The sequence below is a fragment of the Lasioglossum baleicum genome, chromosome 19 (genome assembly GCF_051020765.1).
Source record: "Lasioglossum baleicum chromosome 19, iyLasBale1, whole genome shotgun sequence".
NCBI classification, from domain to species: Eukaryota; Metazoa; Arthropoda; class Insecta; order Hymenoptera; family Halictidae; genus Lasioglossum; species Lasioglossum baleicum.
The window spans coordinates 6,808,889-6,824,253 of record NC_134947.1 but is presented as its reverse complement, the minus strand read 5'-3'; the positions used below and the strand labels follow the sequence as shown (position 1 = coordinate 6,824,253).

At 40.4% G+C, this 15,365-nt stretch overlaps 1 protein-coding gene across 1 annotated transcript; it reads right to left on the bottom strand.

The window, feature by feature from the left end:
• Nucleotides 1-1,534: 1,534 nt before the first annotated feature.
• On the bottom strand, nucleotides 1,535-13,206 carry LOC143218287 (uncharacterized). The gene is made up of 7 exons (XM_076443407.1): nucleotides 12,776-13,206; nucleotides 8,322-8,425; nucleotides 7,972-8,128; nucleotides 5,488-5,610; nucleotides 4,677-4,807; nucleotides 3,017-3,293; nucleotides 1,535-2,036 (listed from the first exon to the last, which is right to left on the bottom strand). Exons 1-7 carry the CDS (start codon nucleotides 12,910-12,912, stop codon nucleotides 1,712-1,714), a joined length of 1,254 nt encoding a protein of 417 aa, XP_076299522.1. The 5' UTR covers nucleotides 12,913-13,206; the 3' UTR covers nucleotides 1,535-1,711.
• Nucleotides 13,207-15,365: the final 2,159 nt, after the last annotated feature.

Sequence of the window (15,365 nt, the reverse complement as noted above, 5' to 3'; positions counted from 1 at the left end):
CTGGAGAAATGAGTCTACCCCCTCGAAAAAATGTCGAGTAAATACCCGAGCCTCGGTTTCTGTTTTCAATGACTCTGACATTTACAATCCCAGAACTATAAATAAATTTAATATTTCAACCGTGAACACACACAAAGGTGTCGACTACACTAGCAAAGATTTATTTTCATTAAGCTAGTTATCCTATCGTATAACAATTTATTTATGTTGAAGTGATATAAAGTTCCATGTATACTTGAGCCCAAATAAGAAGGTACTTACTAGCCGACGAATTTAAGACTCTACTGCGCATATGACTCTAACGGAACTCGTTCATTGGCCAATCCCCCTACTCGTACTCCGCCGACCACGCGATCATTAGCTGACGCCATGAATCTCATGGCTGACGCGCAACAACATGCGCAGAACAAGTACCTTCTTATTTGAGGCCCAAGTATAATTAGGAAATTTTGGGTACCTGAAGTCGAAATTTACCCGATCCAATTTCGACTTCTGGTGCCCGCCCATCCCAAATTAATACCTGAATCCAAGTGCAACGGCAATCGGTAATAATTCGATTCGTCGTTAATTGTAAACTGAACCGAAATATAGTAAAGTCGCGATCTAGCCAGGGGGTCCAAGCTGTAATGGGAATAGTTTAACCAGTAAGTTGCGTATCCCGAATGTCAGGCGGCGTTGGTGTTGCATGCGCAGATGATCCACGCGCATCACATGTAGCGTCCATGACAGTCCATGAGCGTTGATTGGCGTCCATTAGTGTTGATTAGCGTCTCTGGTCCACGCGTCCACGTGCTTTTGGCTTTATATCGTTTCGTAAAATTGTTAAAAGTGAATAAAAAAATAGCTATGGTTGTAAGACGGTGCATGGTTCATAATTGCCCCGGCAATTACACCAGTTTACATAAATTTCCTTCGGACAGAAAATTCGAGAACAGATTATTTTAAATATGTACATACACCATGTAAACCAGTTATTAACTGGAAAATTACAAAATGTTGAACCGTCACAACATCCTCTATTTAACAATGCATGTAATTATTATACACGTAAATGTAAACGTAAACGTGTACCAAAATAGTTTATGCATACCAAATTTACAATAAACATTTAATTTCATTTGAACCTGCATAAATTTACTTTTCCCTTTAATTTCCCTTTTCACTTTAAGTATTATTGTATACAGCTCAATACAGCTACGACATATAGAGTTGTGTGAGTCAAGCGAGTATCTGTGTATGAGCATGCATGAGTGAGTAGCGTTTATATCTATATATACTGTTATTAGTTCCGTTCCCAGATCATAGGCGGCGCTGAAATACTGGTTAAATTTTTAACACGCCAGCTTGGACCCCCTGGATCTAGCTCCCATCGCCTGTTCCGAGCAGGGACAGAGATCGTGTAGGGAAACTACAGAGGATACCAAACGTAGAAAAGGGGACAGTGATCGCGGTGATCTTTGGGGAGCTAGATCGCGACTTTACTGTAGTTTAATTTCAATTCCGGCGAATTGGGTTCTTAGCAACGTGGTCACAATGATACTTCGACTGCATTTATTTATCTCGCATGAGCCTTGCAGGATGTTCCTGCTACATCGCTTATCCTATCTTAGCATTACTGAATGAGAGAGTGATTATATCCGCTTAGCGTCAATAAATAAATAAATAAAATAAATAACAGTCAAGAAGAAGCCTGGGAGAGGCTGCTCCGTGTTTACGCCTCGTTTTCGTTGATCGGTGGCTCCGTGGGAGCCTCGGTTGGCCATTTTCCTACGGTGGCCGCGGGATCGATAGTGGACGGTGGATCGGTGATAACGATCGGTCCAAGCGGCTCGGCGGTTTGCTCGTCCTCCTCCTTCGTGGTGTCCTTGTTCTTGTCGAGAGCCTGCGAGCCCACGGTCATATCGGGTTTCAGTAGAATCATCTGCGGCTTCGCTTCCACGTCGGTCGTCTCTGGCGTCGGTGGCAGCAGATCCGTCGACGGGACCATCGTCTTGATCTGGCACTGGCGTCCCATGTAGCCGAGGGGACAGACGCATCTGCAATCGCGTTTAATTAGCGTCTAGTTAGCGTCTGGGTCATTCCATGCCGAATCGATCACTTTCCGTCGTCACCCTCGTGCATTTTGTTCTAAATGAAATATGTTGTACTCCATGTGAAACTAGAGGGGGGGGGGGGTAATTATTTTACCGGTTTCGAATTTTTTTAGAAATGACAGACCTTCGAAATTTGCAATTTTCGCCATTTTTGCGAAACCGGGCCTCGCTTACGAATTTTTATCTCGGGAACTGTTGATCCGATTGAGCTACATTTTCTTTTGTTTCATACAGAAACGATTGGGCTATTATAAAATAATTTTCTCAACCTCGATAATTAACTTTATAATGTCGAAGAATGTAAAGAAATTCTTTTTTCACGTTTTTTTCGATCAGGGGCCAGAGTGATTTAAATTTTGGAGAGCACATGGTTATGTTCCCTGGAGTTACCCCTTCAAAATGGGCCCTTATGATCAGTTGTCTATACTGCTGGTATCAGAACAATATCAGCAGACCGTATACGACTAAATAATCCTATTTATACCTCGAGAACAATATTAGCAACCACTCTTGGTCTGTATAATTGAGGTTACAATTAAAAAGGTGTCGTTGACCACGAGTTAGCCAGAAATGAAAGAGTAAGTAGAAATTCGTTGCAGAGTAGTAGAGTTAGCCAGAGAAATAAAATCCAAATAAAAAATTATTTCATAATAGCCCGATCTTTTCCGAATAAAACAAAAAAAGAGGTGTAGCTCAATCGAACCAACAGTCCCCGAGATAAAAATTCCTAAGTGAGGCTCGTTTCTGCCAAAATGGGCGAAAATTGCAAATTTTGTAAAATGATGACTTAAACCCCCCCTAATCTCACATGGACTACAATATATTTCATTTAGAACAAAATCGACGAGGGTGACGACAAAAAGTGATCGATTTGCACGCGCAGTAGCTGCGTCGATGTCAAAGCGGATTGTGCAAGGTGTCACCTGTAGTTGCCGTCCTCCTTCGTCATGCTGATACAAGTCGCATTGTTGCGACAAGTTCCCGGATGCTCGTCGCAGTAAGTCAGCTTCTCGTTGCACAGATCACCGGACCATCCTGGCTCGCAACGACACTCCCATGGACGCTTGCAAGACCCGTGGACGCAGCCAGGGTACGAGACGCATTCGGTGCAGTTCGGACCTGTCCACCCCACTCGACACCTACACGTGCCTGGACGACGACAGCCGCCGTGCTCGCGACTGCATCCTTGCGAGCAAAGTGCTGCAAAACATCATAATCAAGCTTAGATGATCCAGAGTACCTCAGGCTGACGACCCTGATTCACTTCTGTGAGCTGATTGGCCTGGGTTAGGGTTCACGAGCAGCGTTACCAGATTAAAGGACTTCATGGTAAAATAGTGGGGGGCTTGCTATAGTCAGAACCTGAGTGACGTCACCAAGCTATAGTGTAGTCTAGTCCAGATAGCGAGGTTGGGAATCCTATCGCAATCTTAAGCTTCCGGATTTTTTAAACATTGATTTCGCAACCAAAAATTCTGTAATAATTCACTGTCGTGTATGCTACTAGGTAGAATGTCTATGAATTTTATCGTAATTTTTTGTTGAACAGTACAGAAAAAATAGAGCACAATACATGTGTAGTCTAGCGCAGATAGTGAAGTTGGGGATCCTATCATAATTTTATGCTTCCGCATTTTTTAAACATTGATTTTGCAACCAAAAATTCTAAAATAATTCGCTGTCGTGTGTGCTACTAAGTAGAATGTTGATGAATTTTATCGTAATTTTTGGTTGAACAGTACAGAAGAAGTAAAGCATAATTCATGCGTAGTTTAGCCCAGATAGTGAGGTTGGGGACCCCGTCGCAATTTTATGCTTCCGGATTTTTTAAAAATTGATTTTGCAACCAAAAATTCTGGAATAATTCACTGTCGTATATGCTACTAGGTAGAATGTTTATGAATTTTTTCATAATTTTTTGTTCAGAAGAACAGAAGATATAGAGCATAAATTATGTAGAGTCTAACCTAGATAGTGAGATTGGGGACCCCAACACAATTTTATCTCTCCTAATTTTTTAAACATTGATTTCGCAACCAAAAATTCTGAAATAATTCACTGTCGTATATGCTACTGGGTAGAATGTTTATGAATTTCTTCGTAATTTTTTATTGACCAGAAGATGAGAAATAGAGCATAATCCAACAGTAGTCTAACACAGATAATGAGGTTGGGGACCCTATCACAATTTTATGCTTCCGGATTTTTTACAAAATCGAGTTTGCAACCAAAAATTCTGAAATAATTCAGGATCGTGTGTGCTAATGGGTAGAATGTTCATGAATTTTATCGTAATTTTTTGTTGATCAGAACAGAAGAAATTTAATTCATTAAACCGTGCTGACCCTACAACAACCTTGTGGTAGGGGTACCGATTTAAAACTTGTCACAGAAGGATTTCTTTGAGAGCCCTATCGAATGGTCCAACCAAAACTCAATTTTCATTCGGCTGTACCCTTTCATAAGAAATATTGTACGTTCTCGTGAGTTTGCTTCTTATGAAGTGATCTGTGGAAATATAGGATTTTGGTATAAGGATCTCGAATTTAGTTAGCGCAGTGTGGAAGAACGAAATTCGCTTACGTGTCTGGCAAAGGAGACCAGTCCATCCAGGTTCGCAACGACATTCGAGAGGTCCTTCACATGTCCCGTGTACACATCCTGGTAGAACGGCGCACTGTTTGCACTTCGGTCCTTGCCAACCCAGACGACACCTGACAAAGATCACCGACACAAATTGACTCAATTAGCGAGTCTGCTACCGGTTTTCATTCCTTTGAGATTTCAGCAGACCGTAACAAACGAATTGTGGGTTCGTTGATCGTGTGCGGTGGAAATAAAATTCCAATGTTTAATTTCAGGGTCGAGAGGTCAACAATTTCTTTTCGAATGCATCCTATTCAACAATTTTTTAAATACATCCTCTTCTTTCATCTGTGTCTAGACGCAGTTCTAATGAAGTATGACAAATTGAGTATAAAAGGTGTTGGTACAACAAAACGCTGCGTCCAGCCGCGCAAAGGAGATCCCGCCTTAAGGATTCCCGATTTAACGAGACCCTCCGCAGAATGTAGCAGGCGAGCGAAACGATCGATTATCCAATTAGAACCGGAATGACGCGGATCAAGTCATTTTCTGTATCTACCCGCGGCGTTCATTGAAATCGGTGTGCGGGACGAGTCCCGAGCGGGCCGGGCCGGGCCGGTACCCCTGTCGGCGGAAAAGCATCGTTTTAGGGGTCGGGCATGCACGCCCGTCCGAAATTACCGGGCTGCGAACGTTAATGGAACGAGGGTCGAGCAAACGGGTGGTTTCATTGGTTCGATCCGCCGCTACCGGGTCCGATAACCGCTCATTACTCCGCCATTACGCGGTCCGGACTCTTTACTCGTACCTGCACTCGCCGGGCTTCTCGCAGTACCCCTGGCTGGCCAGACAATCGGCCCCGCAAATCGGCTCCGAGCAGAACATACCTTTCCATCCTGGGTCGCAGGAACACTCGAAGCTCACGTTACAGCTGAAAGTGAAAATCCACTACGTCAGTATATCCGGCGAGCACGGATTACTGTTCCCGATGGACGTACACGAGATACCACACCGACGCGGGAACAAACGTTTCGTGTTACCGGGAAATTAGGCTCGCCAATGGCCAAGGTGAAATCAGTGTCCGATTCGCGTTAGGCGATGCTAGACGCGTTTTTCCAAGACCGACCGCAATCAACCGACCCAGCCTCTTTAACTAGCTGCCTTTAGCCGGCCGAACCAATCTGCGGTCGCTTTCAGGAAACCCTATCTCGCCTATCGCCGAACGTTCATCCTCCATCTCACGCATTTATGTATGTGTATTGATTTCTAACTTCTTCCGTTTCACCTTCTTCTTCATCCGATCGTTCTCGCTTTCGACGTCTTGCGAAGGTCATCGACGATTTTTAAATGGCAACATGCGTTTTCAGCAAATCTTTTTCAAAATTTAGTCCAACAGCTAGAGTTTTTAATTTACTTTTTTTTTTTTTTATCAAGGAATGCGTATTTTTCTTTAAATAGCTCTTTCATTAAAAAACCGCCGTTATTTTTAATAGCAATTCTATATTTTTCCATGCTTCTCGTAGAAGTTGCCAAAGATGTCTCTTCAGCAATGTGCATTCCGAACATTGTCTTACACTGCGTGTATAAACTACACTAGAGCATTGTGGACATAAGAAAATGCTTAAATCTGTTTAGAAATACTATTCAACTAGTTAATATTTGATATTATTATGTAACGATGGATCATTTCAAAATTTATCGATGTATTCGATTTTACAAAAATCAGCAAGTGGTCCAATCTTTTTCCGGTGGTGTGCATACGTGTTAATGTACATTTTACATGAACGTGCATACATGTTCATGTACATTTTACATGAACGTGCATAGATGATCGTGTACATTTTACATGAACGTGCACACATGTTAATGTATATTTTACATGAACGTGCATAGATGATCGTATACATTTTACATGAACGTGCATAGATGTTCATGTACATTTTACATGAACGTGCATAGATGATCGTGTACATTTGACATGAACGTGCATACATGTTAATGTACATTTGACATGAACGTGCATAGATGATCGTGTACATTTGACATGAACGTGCATACATGTTAATGTATATTTGACATGAACGTGCATACATGTTAATGTACATTTGACATGAACGTGCATAGATGATCGTGTACATTTGACATGAACGTGCATAGATGATCGTATACATTTTACATGAACGTGCATAGATGTTCATGTACATTTTACATGAACGTGCATAGATGATCGTGTACATTTGACATGAACGTGCATACATGTTAATGTACATTTTACATGAACGTGCATACATGTTAATGTACATTTTACATGAACGTGCATAGATGATCGTGTACATTTTACATGAACGTGCATACATGTTAATGTACATTTGACATGAACGTGCATAGATGATCGTGTACATTTGACATGAACGTGCATACATGTTAATGTATATTTGACATGAACGTGCATACATGTTAATGTACATTTGACATGAACGTGCATAGATGATCGTGTACATTTGACATGAACGTGCATAGATGATCGTATACATTTTACATGAACGTGCATAGATGTTCATGTACATTTTACATGAACGTGCATAGATGATCGTGTACATTTGACGTGAACGTGCATACATGTTAATGTACATTTTACATGAACGTGCATACATGTTAATGTACATTTTACATGAACGTGCATAGATGATCGTGTACATTTGACATGAACTTGCATACATGTTAATGTACATTTGACATGAACGTGCATACATGTTAATGTACATTTGACATGAACGTGCATACATGTTAATGTATAATACATTTGACATGAACGTGCATACATGTTAATGTACATTTGACATGAACGTGCATACATGTTAATGTACATTTTACATGAACGTGCACACATGTTTATGCACATTTGTTTACAGATTCTCAGCTTACTCGTTGAAACTCTTCTGCGACACGGTTCGCAGGCACGTTTCAAATCGACGATACATTGTCGATGACAACGCACGTCGACGTATCCGAAAGTACATTCTAATTATCAGCGAGCAAGTTGCAAGCGTTGATGAACGTTTGTGAAAATATCTCGGGGTTCGCTCGCGGCACGTACAGAACGGAAATTCGTTTCTCGTATTGATCTCGCATTGATTCTCGTTTCACGGGCTCGGTCTCGACCAATGCCGCTGATTGCCTCGTCGATCAATCAACAAAACGATTTCGTTTGCGGGTCGGGTTCCTCTGTGTTCCTCGTTTTGGTTCCGGAGTTGTTGCGCGCGTGAAAAAAAGAATCGAAATGACAAGTTACCTGCCGTGCTGACATCCCGGCAGAGCCACACACTTGTCGCAGAGCTCGCCATAGAAGCCCAATTTGCAGCGACATTCGCTGGGTCGACGGCAGAAACCCTGAAGAGGGTCGCAGCCCTTCCGACAGATTGGCACGTCGCACAAATCGCCGGTCCATCCTAAAGTGAACAAGAAAAAGAGACGAGGAAAGAATATAAGAAGACGAAGAACAAGAAGAAGAGGAATCAGAAACGAACACACGCGGCGTACAAAGTGGAATGTCCGTATCATTAGTTTCTTATTGCGCTTTTCACTCCTTCTCTCCGCTCCTGTCCAACCCCCCCCCCACCACCACCCCATTTGTTTTCTTACCTGGCAAGCATTTTACTTCGCCGGCCTCGTCGCAGACGTAGTGCGAGTTCGGGTGCTGAGATGCTGGTATTTCGCAGGCTTGTTTTTTCCATTTCGGGACGTACCTGTGACCAGAGTTGGGCAGGAATTAATCACACGAGTAATTAATTACATCTTCAATTACATGTGCAAAAGTGGACTATAATTACAATAAGAAAACGGTGAAATGGTCGAAAACATAAAAATTAGTGGTTTAAAAGAACAATTACACTGAAGTAATTGTTAGACTCAATTACAATTACTGTAATTGTGTTAAGTAATTGCAATTACTTCTTTCACAATTACTGATTGACCGAAAGTAATTGCAATTCCAATTCCAATTACATGTAATTGTAATTTTATTTCTGCAATTCCCAAGTAATTTTAATGGAATTACAAGTAATCGTAATTGTTAGTTGCAATTCCTTTCCAAACAGACGACGCTCGCGCGTGAACATTCACACTCCGCTAGGGTACTCTCACACCGCTAGACCATGTATACGTACGCGAGGATTGCAAGGGTCCGGGATTCAACTTCTGATTTCTCGATAATACAAGGACGGGGTTTTTTAGTAGTCAAAATCGCTAGATGAAAGATCAATCTAGGCCATTGTTTGCCTCAAAAGTCATTCTTTTACGTTTCCGAGCAATAGTTTTGCAATATTCGGCTGCATGTTGCCCGTCGAAGAGGCTACTACGCCGGCGTGACTGCAGCGCCATCTGACGGGCAACATGCGACGGGCAACATGCAGCCAAATATTGCAAAACCATTGCTCGGAAACGTAAAAGGACTTCTGAGGCAAACAATGGCCTAGATTGATCTTTTATCTAGCGATCTTGACTACTAAAAAACCCCAACTTTGCATTATCGAGAAATCAGAAGTGGAATCTCGGACCCTTGCAATCCTCGCGTACGTATACGTGGTTTAGCGCAGAGTTGGGCAAAATGTAATTTCAATTACAATTACAATTACTTACCAATTACTGTAATTTGGAATTACAGAAATACAATTACAATTACATGTAATTGTGTAATTGGAATTGCAATTACTTTCGCTCAACCAGTAATTGCAATTGCGCACCACAATTACTTTCGCTCAACCAGTAATTGTAATTGCGGACCACAATTACAATTACAGTGATTCGTCAAGTAATTGCAATTACCAATTACAATTACATGTAATTTTGATTTTAGCACAGATTTCGTCGGTTTGGCCGACTGTTCGTCGCGTCGGCGCACAGTGGTAGATTTGGACCAGACTCGATTCAAAATCAAAGAACTCTCGATAGAAATGAGGTAGAGCGATGAAATTTTTTTTTAATTAAAGCTGAAACTTTGCAGAATATGGGAAAAATAGGGAGATTACTGTACGAACGGTTTTTAACCTTGAGAAAATTCGTTAAACGTGTAGAATTTCAAGAAATCGATTTTGCAATATCCTGAGGTCGTAGACAAATTTTGAGACCAGATTTGAAATCAGCGGGAAAAAATCTACGGAAAATGAAGTACAGCATGTCAAATCACAATTTTCTCGAAATTGTGCAGGTTTAACGAATTTTCTCAAGGTTAAAAAACGTTCTTACTATAATCTCCCTATTTTTCCCATATTCTGCAAAGATTCATCTTTAATTTTTAAAAAATTTCATCGCTCTACCTCATTTCTATCGAAAGTTCTTTGATTTTGTCTCCGATTTGGACGAAAGGTCCCACTGTGCGACGGTGCTGCCCTGTATAGCGACATTCGGCACTAGGCACATGAATGCGATTGTGCTGCCCTCTTAAACAAAGGCAGATTCAGGGTCCAGCTGCCAGCATTCTGGCTTCGTTCAGCCCATGCCCTGGTCCAACGGACGGCAGAACAAGTTACAAATGCGCTCACAGACGTCAGATACTGGATTTTTGGTTATTGGGGTAGACGCGTCAAGCAACAACAGTAGTATAGAGTAATACGACATCTGTAGGAAGTCTTGAATGTCCGACACCAGACGTCTTTAAGACGTCTTTGTGCTATCTGGGTAGTGGGGACAAAAAAGTAACATTATCCGCATAGACGCCATAGACGAGAGTCGCATCATCCAAAGGAGTACTGTATTTGCTAATTATTCCACCGACGTGCCCGCGGGAAGATCAACTGGTAGATTCCGCGCTCATGATCGGAATAATTGGATACGGATTTAGTTAATTGGAGGATGCTCCGGATTAAAGTACGCGGGATAGTGGAACACTAGATAATTGGATATGGTGACGGACAGAATAGATTAACAATCAGGGTAATTACTCCGGCCACGCGACAGACGAAGTTAAATTAGAAAGCTCTCTCTCTCTCTCTCTTCTTTCTCTCTCTCTCTTTGATCAAGGTGGCCGTAGGTGTCGTCGGAAGCTGCTTTAAATTGGAAAGCTTTGAACGTGGCGAGCGTAGGTGTCATCGAAAGCTGCTTCAACCCTCCGTGGCGGTCGTTCATGTCTAGACGAAAATTTTACTGTTGAACCCTTCCAAACGGGAACCTCCATTTTTCCGAAATTAATACGAACATTTTTTAGTTTTTTCCGGTATCAGTATTAAAGTTGGGATACATGATCCCAAACTAAATTGATCTGTTACAAGTTTCAAGTATGTACCTACCACAAGGATTAAAAGGTGAGCACAGTTTAATGAGTTGTGCTCTATTTCTCATGTTCTGCTCAATTAAAAATTAAGAGAAAATTCAAGAACATTCTACCCAATAGCACACACGATCCTGAATTATTTCAGAATTTTTGGTTGCAAACTCGATTTTGTAAAAAATCCGGAAGCATAAAATTGTGATAGGGTCCCCAACCTCATTATCTGTATTAGACTATTGTTGAATTATGCTCTATTTCTCATCTTCTGGTGAATAAAAAATTACGAAAAAATTCATGAACATTCTACCCATTAGCACACACGATCCTGAATTATTTCAGAATTTTTGGTTGCAAACTCGATTTTATAAAAAATCCGGAAGCATAAAATTGTGATAGGGACCCCAACCTCATTATCTGTGTTAGACTACTGTTGAATTATGCTCTATTTCTCATCTTCTAGTCAATAAAAAATTACGAAAAAATTCATGAACATTCTACCCATTAGCATACAAGATACTGAATTATTTCAGAATTTTTGGTTGCAAACTCGATTTTTAAAGAAATCCGGGAGCATAAAATTGCCGATTTTAGACTTTGCGCGGTTTTTATTGTGACATGTGACATTTATTAAATCATTTCTTATGAAAGCATCTTTATAATTTCATGGACTGCATCAGACGTGAAAATGTCCGGTAATCGATGATCGGGACGGGTCGGGCTGGTTCTTCAAAATGTCGGCATTCTCAATACATTCCAAAATTTCCTTGAACCAGTTTCAATCCCTAATCAGTTTCTCCACCCGACCCGACATTTTCTCTTCTCTAGTAAAGCTGTTTACACAGACCCAAGAGTTAATAAGCAAACAAGCAGTTTCGACGACTGTCTCTAAATGACGTTTACGTTGATGTGACGTGGAGCCACTGTTCAAAGAAAACACCCTCGCTAGAAAACTGATTCGACGTGGGTTCTCTAGCAAAACTGTTCACAATCCAAGGATTAATAAGCAAATAAGGAGTTTCAATAACTGTTTCTGGATGACGTTTACGTTGATATGACGTAGAGCAACTGTTCAAAGAAAACACCCTCGCTAGAAAACTGATTCGGCGTGGGTTCTCTAGTAAAACTCTTTACAGTCCAAGGATTAATAAGCAAATAAGGAGTTTCAATAACTGTTTCTGGATGACGTTTACGTTGATATGACGTAGAGCAACTGTTCAAAGAAAACACCCTCGCTAGAAAACTGATTCGACGTGGGTTCTCTAGTAAAACTCTTTACAGTCCAAGGATTAATAAGCAAGTAAGGAGTTTCGATAACTGTTTCTGGATGACGTTTACGTTGATATGACGTAGAGCAACTGTTCAAAGAAAATACCTCCGCTAGAAAACTGATTCGACGTGGGTTCTCTAGCAAAACTGTTCACAATCCAAGGATTAATAAGCAAATAAGGAGTTTCAATAACTGTTTCTGGATGACGTTTACGTCGATATGACGTAGAGCAACTGTTCAAAGGAAATACCTCCGCTAGAAAACTGATTCGACGTGGGTTCTCTAGCAAAACTGTTCACAATCCAAGGATTAATAAGCAAATTAGGAGTTTCAATAACTGTTTCTGGATGACGTTTACGTTGATATGACGTAGAGCAACTGTTCAAAGAAAATATACCCGCGCTAGAAAGCTGTTTCGGCGTGAAACGAACGAAAAGGCGAGGGAGTTTGCGTGAACGGGGTTCGAGGACGGTGAGGACGGTTCGAAGGAGATCTGTAGACTGTAGGGTTCGTTTATCGTTGGGCGCACGTGAAGAATCGTATGTAAAATGTAATTGGCAGTACCTGGGTCCAGCGGCTAATCCAAAAGGAAGCGCACCGAGTCCGAGAACAGCTGTCACGCCGACGGAAGGGCCATTGTTCAGCATGCCCAGTTCACCGGGACCAATTAGGAGGCTGAGACAGGCGACCAGCAGTATCATCTTTGCTTGACTACCGAGTCAAGACTGAGGACGACCGCGTCCAAGGCTTCGCCTTGGATAACGGGACCTTGTTCGAGGTCACGGCACACTTTTTCATCGCGGCCGGCCCGGCGATCGTGCGTGTGGCTGTGTGTGTGTGCCGTGAAACCAGTGTACGGCTACACAATCACAACGTCACACAACCACAACGCCACACACTTAACCGCCGGCGGGTTTTTTGTCGACTCACGACGAGTTTATTATTCGCTCGGGAAAGTTCAATGCACCTCTTCGGGATACGAAGCCGAGAGCTGGCGAGTCCTCCTCCCGTTGCGTCCACCGCGACCGTGGAAAGGAAATGGCCGTTCCTGGAACTTTCTCGGGAGGATAACGTAAGCTCCTTCATCGATGGAATTCGGCAGAATTCCCCGCGGCGTGATAGGCCATCGGTTTTACCGGTTCCGATAATCGAATAACAGTTCTTCGTTCTTACCTTAGACTATATAAAGGGTCTTCCTCAAAATAGGCGATTGATCTTCCATTTGTCACAGCCGCCATGTTCTTTACTCAATTGTTAGTGACATATGTTGTTTGTACTCGGTAATGCTCGGTAAGTCATCGTGTATACAGGGTGAGTCACCTAACGTTGCCACCTCAAATATCGTTGTTGCTTTTAAAGATACGTCAAATGTCTGACGGACGAAGTTGAATGGTAAAATGAGGCTCATATGATACCAATAACATTTTTGTTTTTATGTAATTGTTTTTAGAGATGTGAAGGTCACCTTCATTTTTTTTTAATGGAATGAGGTATTTTTTAATACATCAATCGATGCAGCTGTAAACCTATGTACGTGGAAAAGTTAGTAGTTCAGGAGATATTTCGATTTAAATAAGTCTAAAACACCATTACTGTCGTACTAAGACGTTAGCGTTTACTTGCTAGTGTAAATTGAAGAGTTGAAATTAACGAAATGGAATAGAAAAATTGAAGTTGAAATAGAAGAGTAGAAATTGAACTTGAAATGGAACACTTGAAATTGAAGTTGAAATGGAAGAGTTAAAATTGAAGTTGAAATTAAAGTTGAAATTGAAAAATTGAAATTGAAGAGTTGAAATTGACGAGTTGAAATTGAAATTGAAGTGTTGATATTGAAATTGAAGTTGAAATTAACGAAATGAAATTGAAAAATTGAAGTTGAAATGGAAGACTTGAAATGGGAGAGTTAAAATTGAAGTTGACATTAAAATTGAAATGGAAAAATTGAAATTGAAAATGAAGTTGAAGGGTTGATATTGAAATTGGAGTTGAAATGGAAATATTGATGTTGAAATTGAAATTGAAGAGTTGAAATTTACAAATTGAAATTGAAATTGAAGGGTTGATATTGAAATTGAAGTCGAAATTAACGAAATGCAATTGATATATTGAAGTTGAAATGGAAGAGTAGAAATTGAAGTTGAAATGGGAGAGTTAAAATTGAAGTTGATATTAAAATTGTAAAATTGAAGTTGAAATGGAAGACTTGAAATGGGAGAGTTAAAATTGAAGTTGATATTAAAATTGAAATGGAAAAATTGAAGTTGAAAATGAAGTTGAAGGGTTGATATTGAAATTGGAGTTGAAATGGAAATATTGATGTTGAAATTGAAATTGAAGAGTTGAACTTAACGAACTAAAGTTGAAAAATTGAAGTTGAAATTGAAAAATTGAAATTGAAGAGTTGAAATTTACGAGTTGATATTGAAATTGAAGGGTGGATATTGAAATTGAAGTTGAAATTAACGAAATGAAATTGAAAAATTGAAGTTGAAATGGAAGAGTAGAAATTGAAGTTGAAATGGAAGACTTGAAATGGGAGAGTTAAAATTGAAGTTGATATTAAAATTGAAATGGAACAATTGAAGTTGAAATTGAAGTTGAAGGATTGATATTGAAATTGAGATTAGAATTGAAAATGGAATTGAAATTGATATGGAAATTGAAATTGAAGCAAAAACACCAACTCGAACAAATAATGCCAATGGTATTACTTACTGCTAGATTATGGTTGTATAAAAACCACACTGTTTATGGTCTTAAAGACATCTTTTTAGGAGACGTAAGACTTTCAGACCTAAAATAGACGTAAAATGGATGTCTTTAAGACGTCGTGTGCTACCTGGGCAGCATATTAGGACTTTTAAAATGACGATAACTATTTTAATACCAGATCACACGACTTACCAGATATTTTTCGAGAAGTGATAGCAATTAGTTTACTACAAGCGGAAAGAATTTTTGAAAAGATTCCAATTGTTTGGAACCAGAGAAAAAATACTAGAAGTTGTTGTTTACAACTTTTCGATGTGGGGCCTATGTTGAAAATTTCAAAAATACATTTTGTAGATCTGTGTCAATCGGAGTTGGGCAGAAATGTTTATTTAAATAAAAGTTTTGCCCAACTCTGTGGTCAATTATACATATTTTTCAT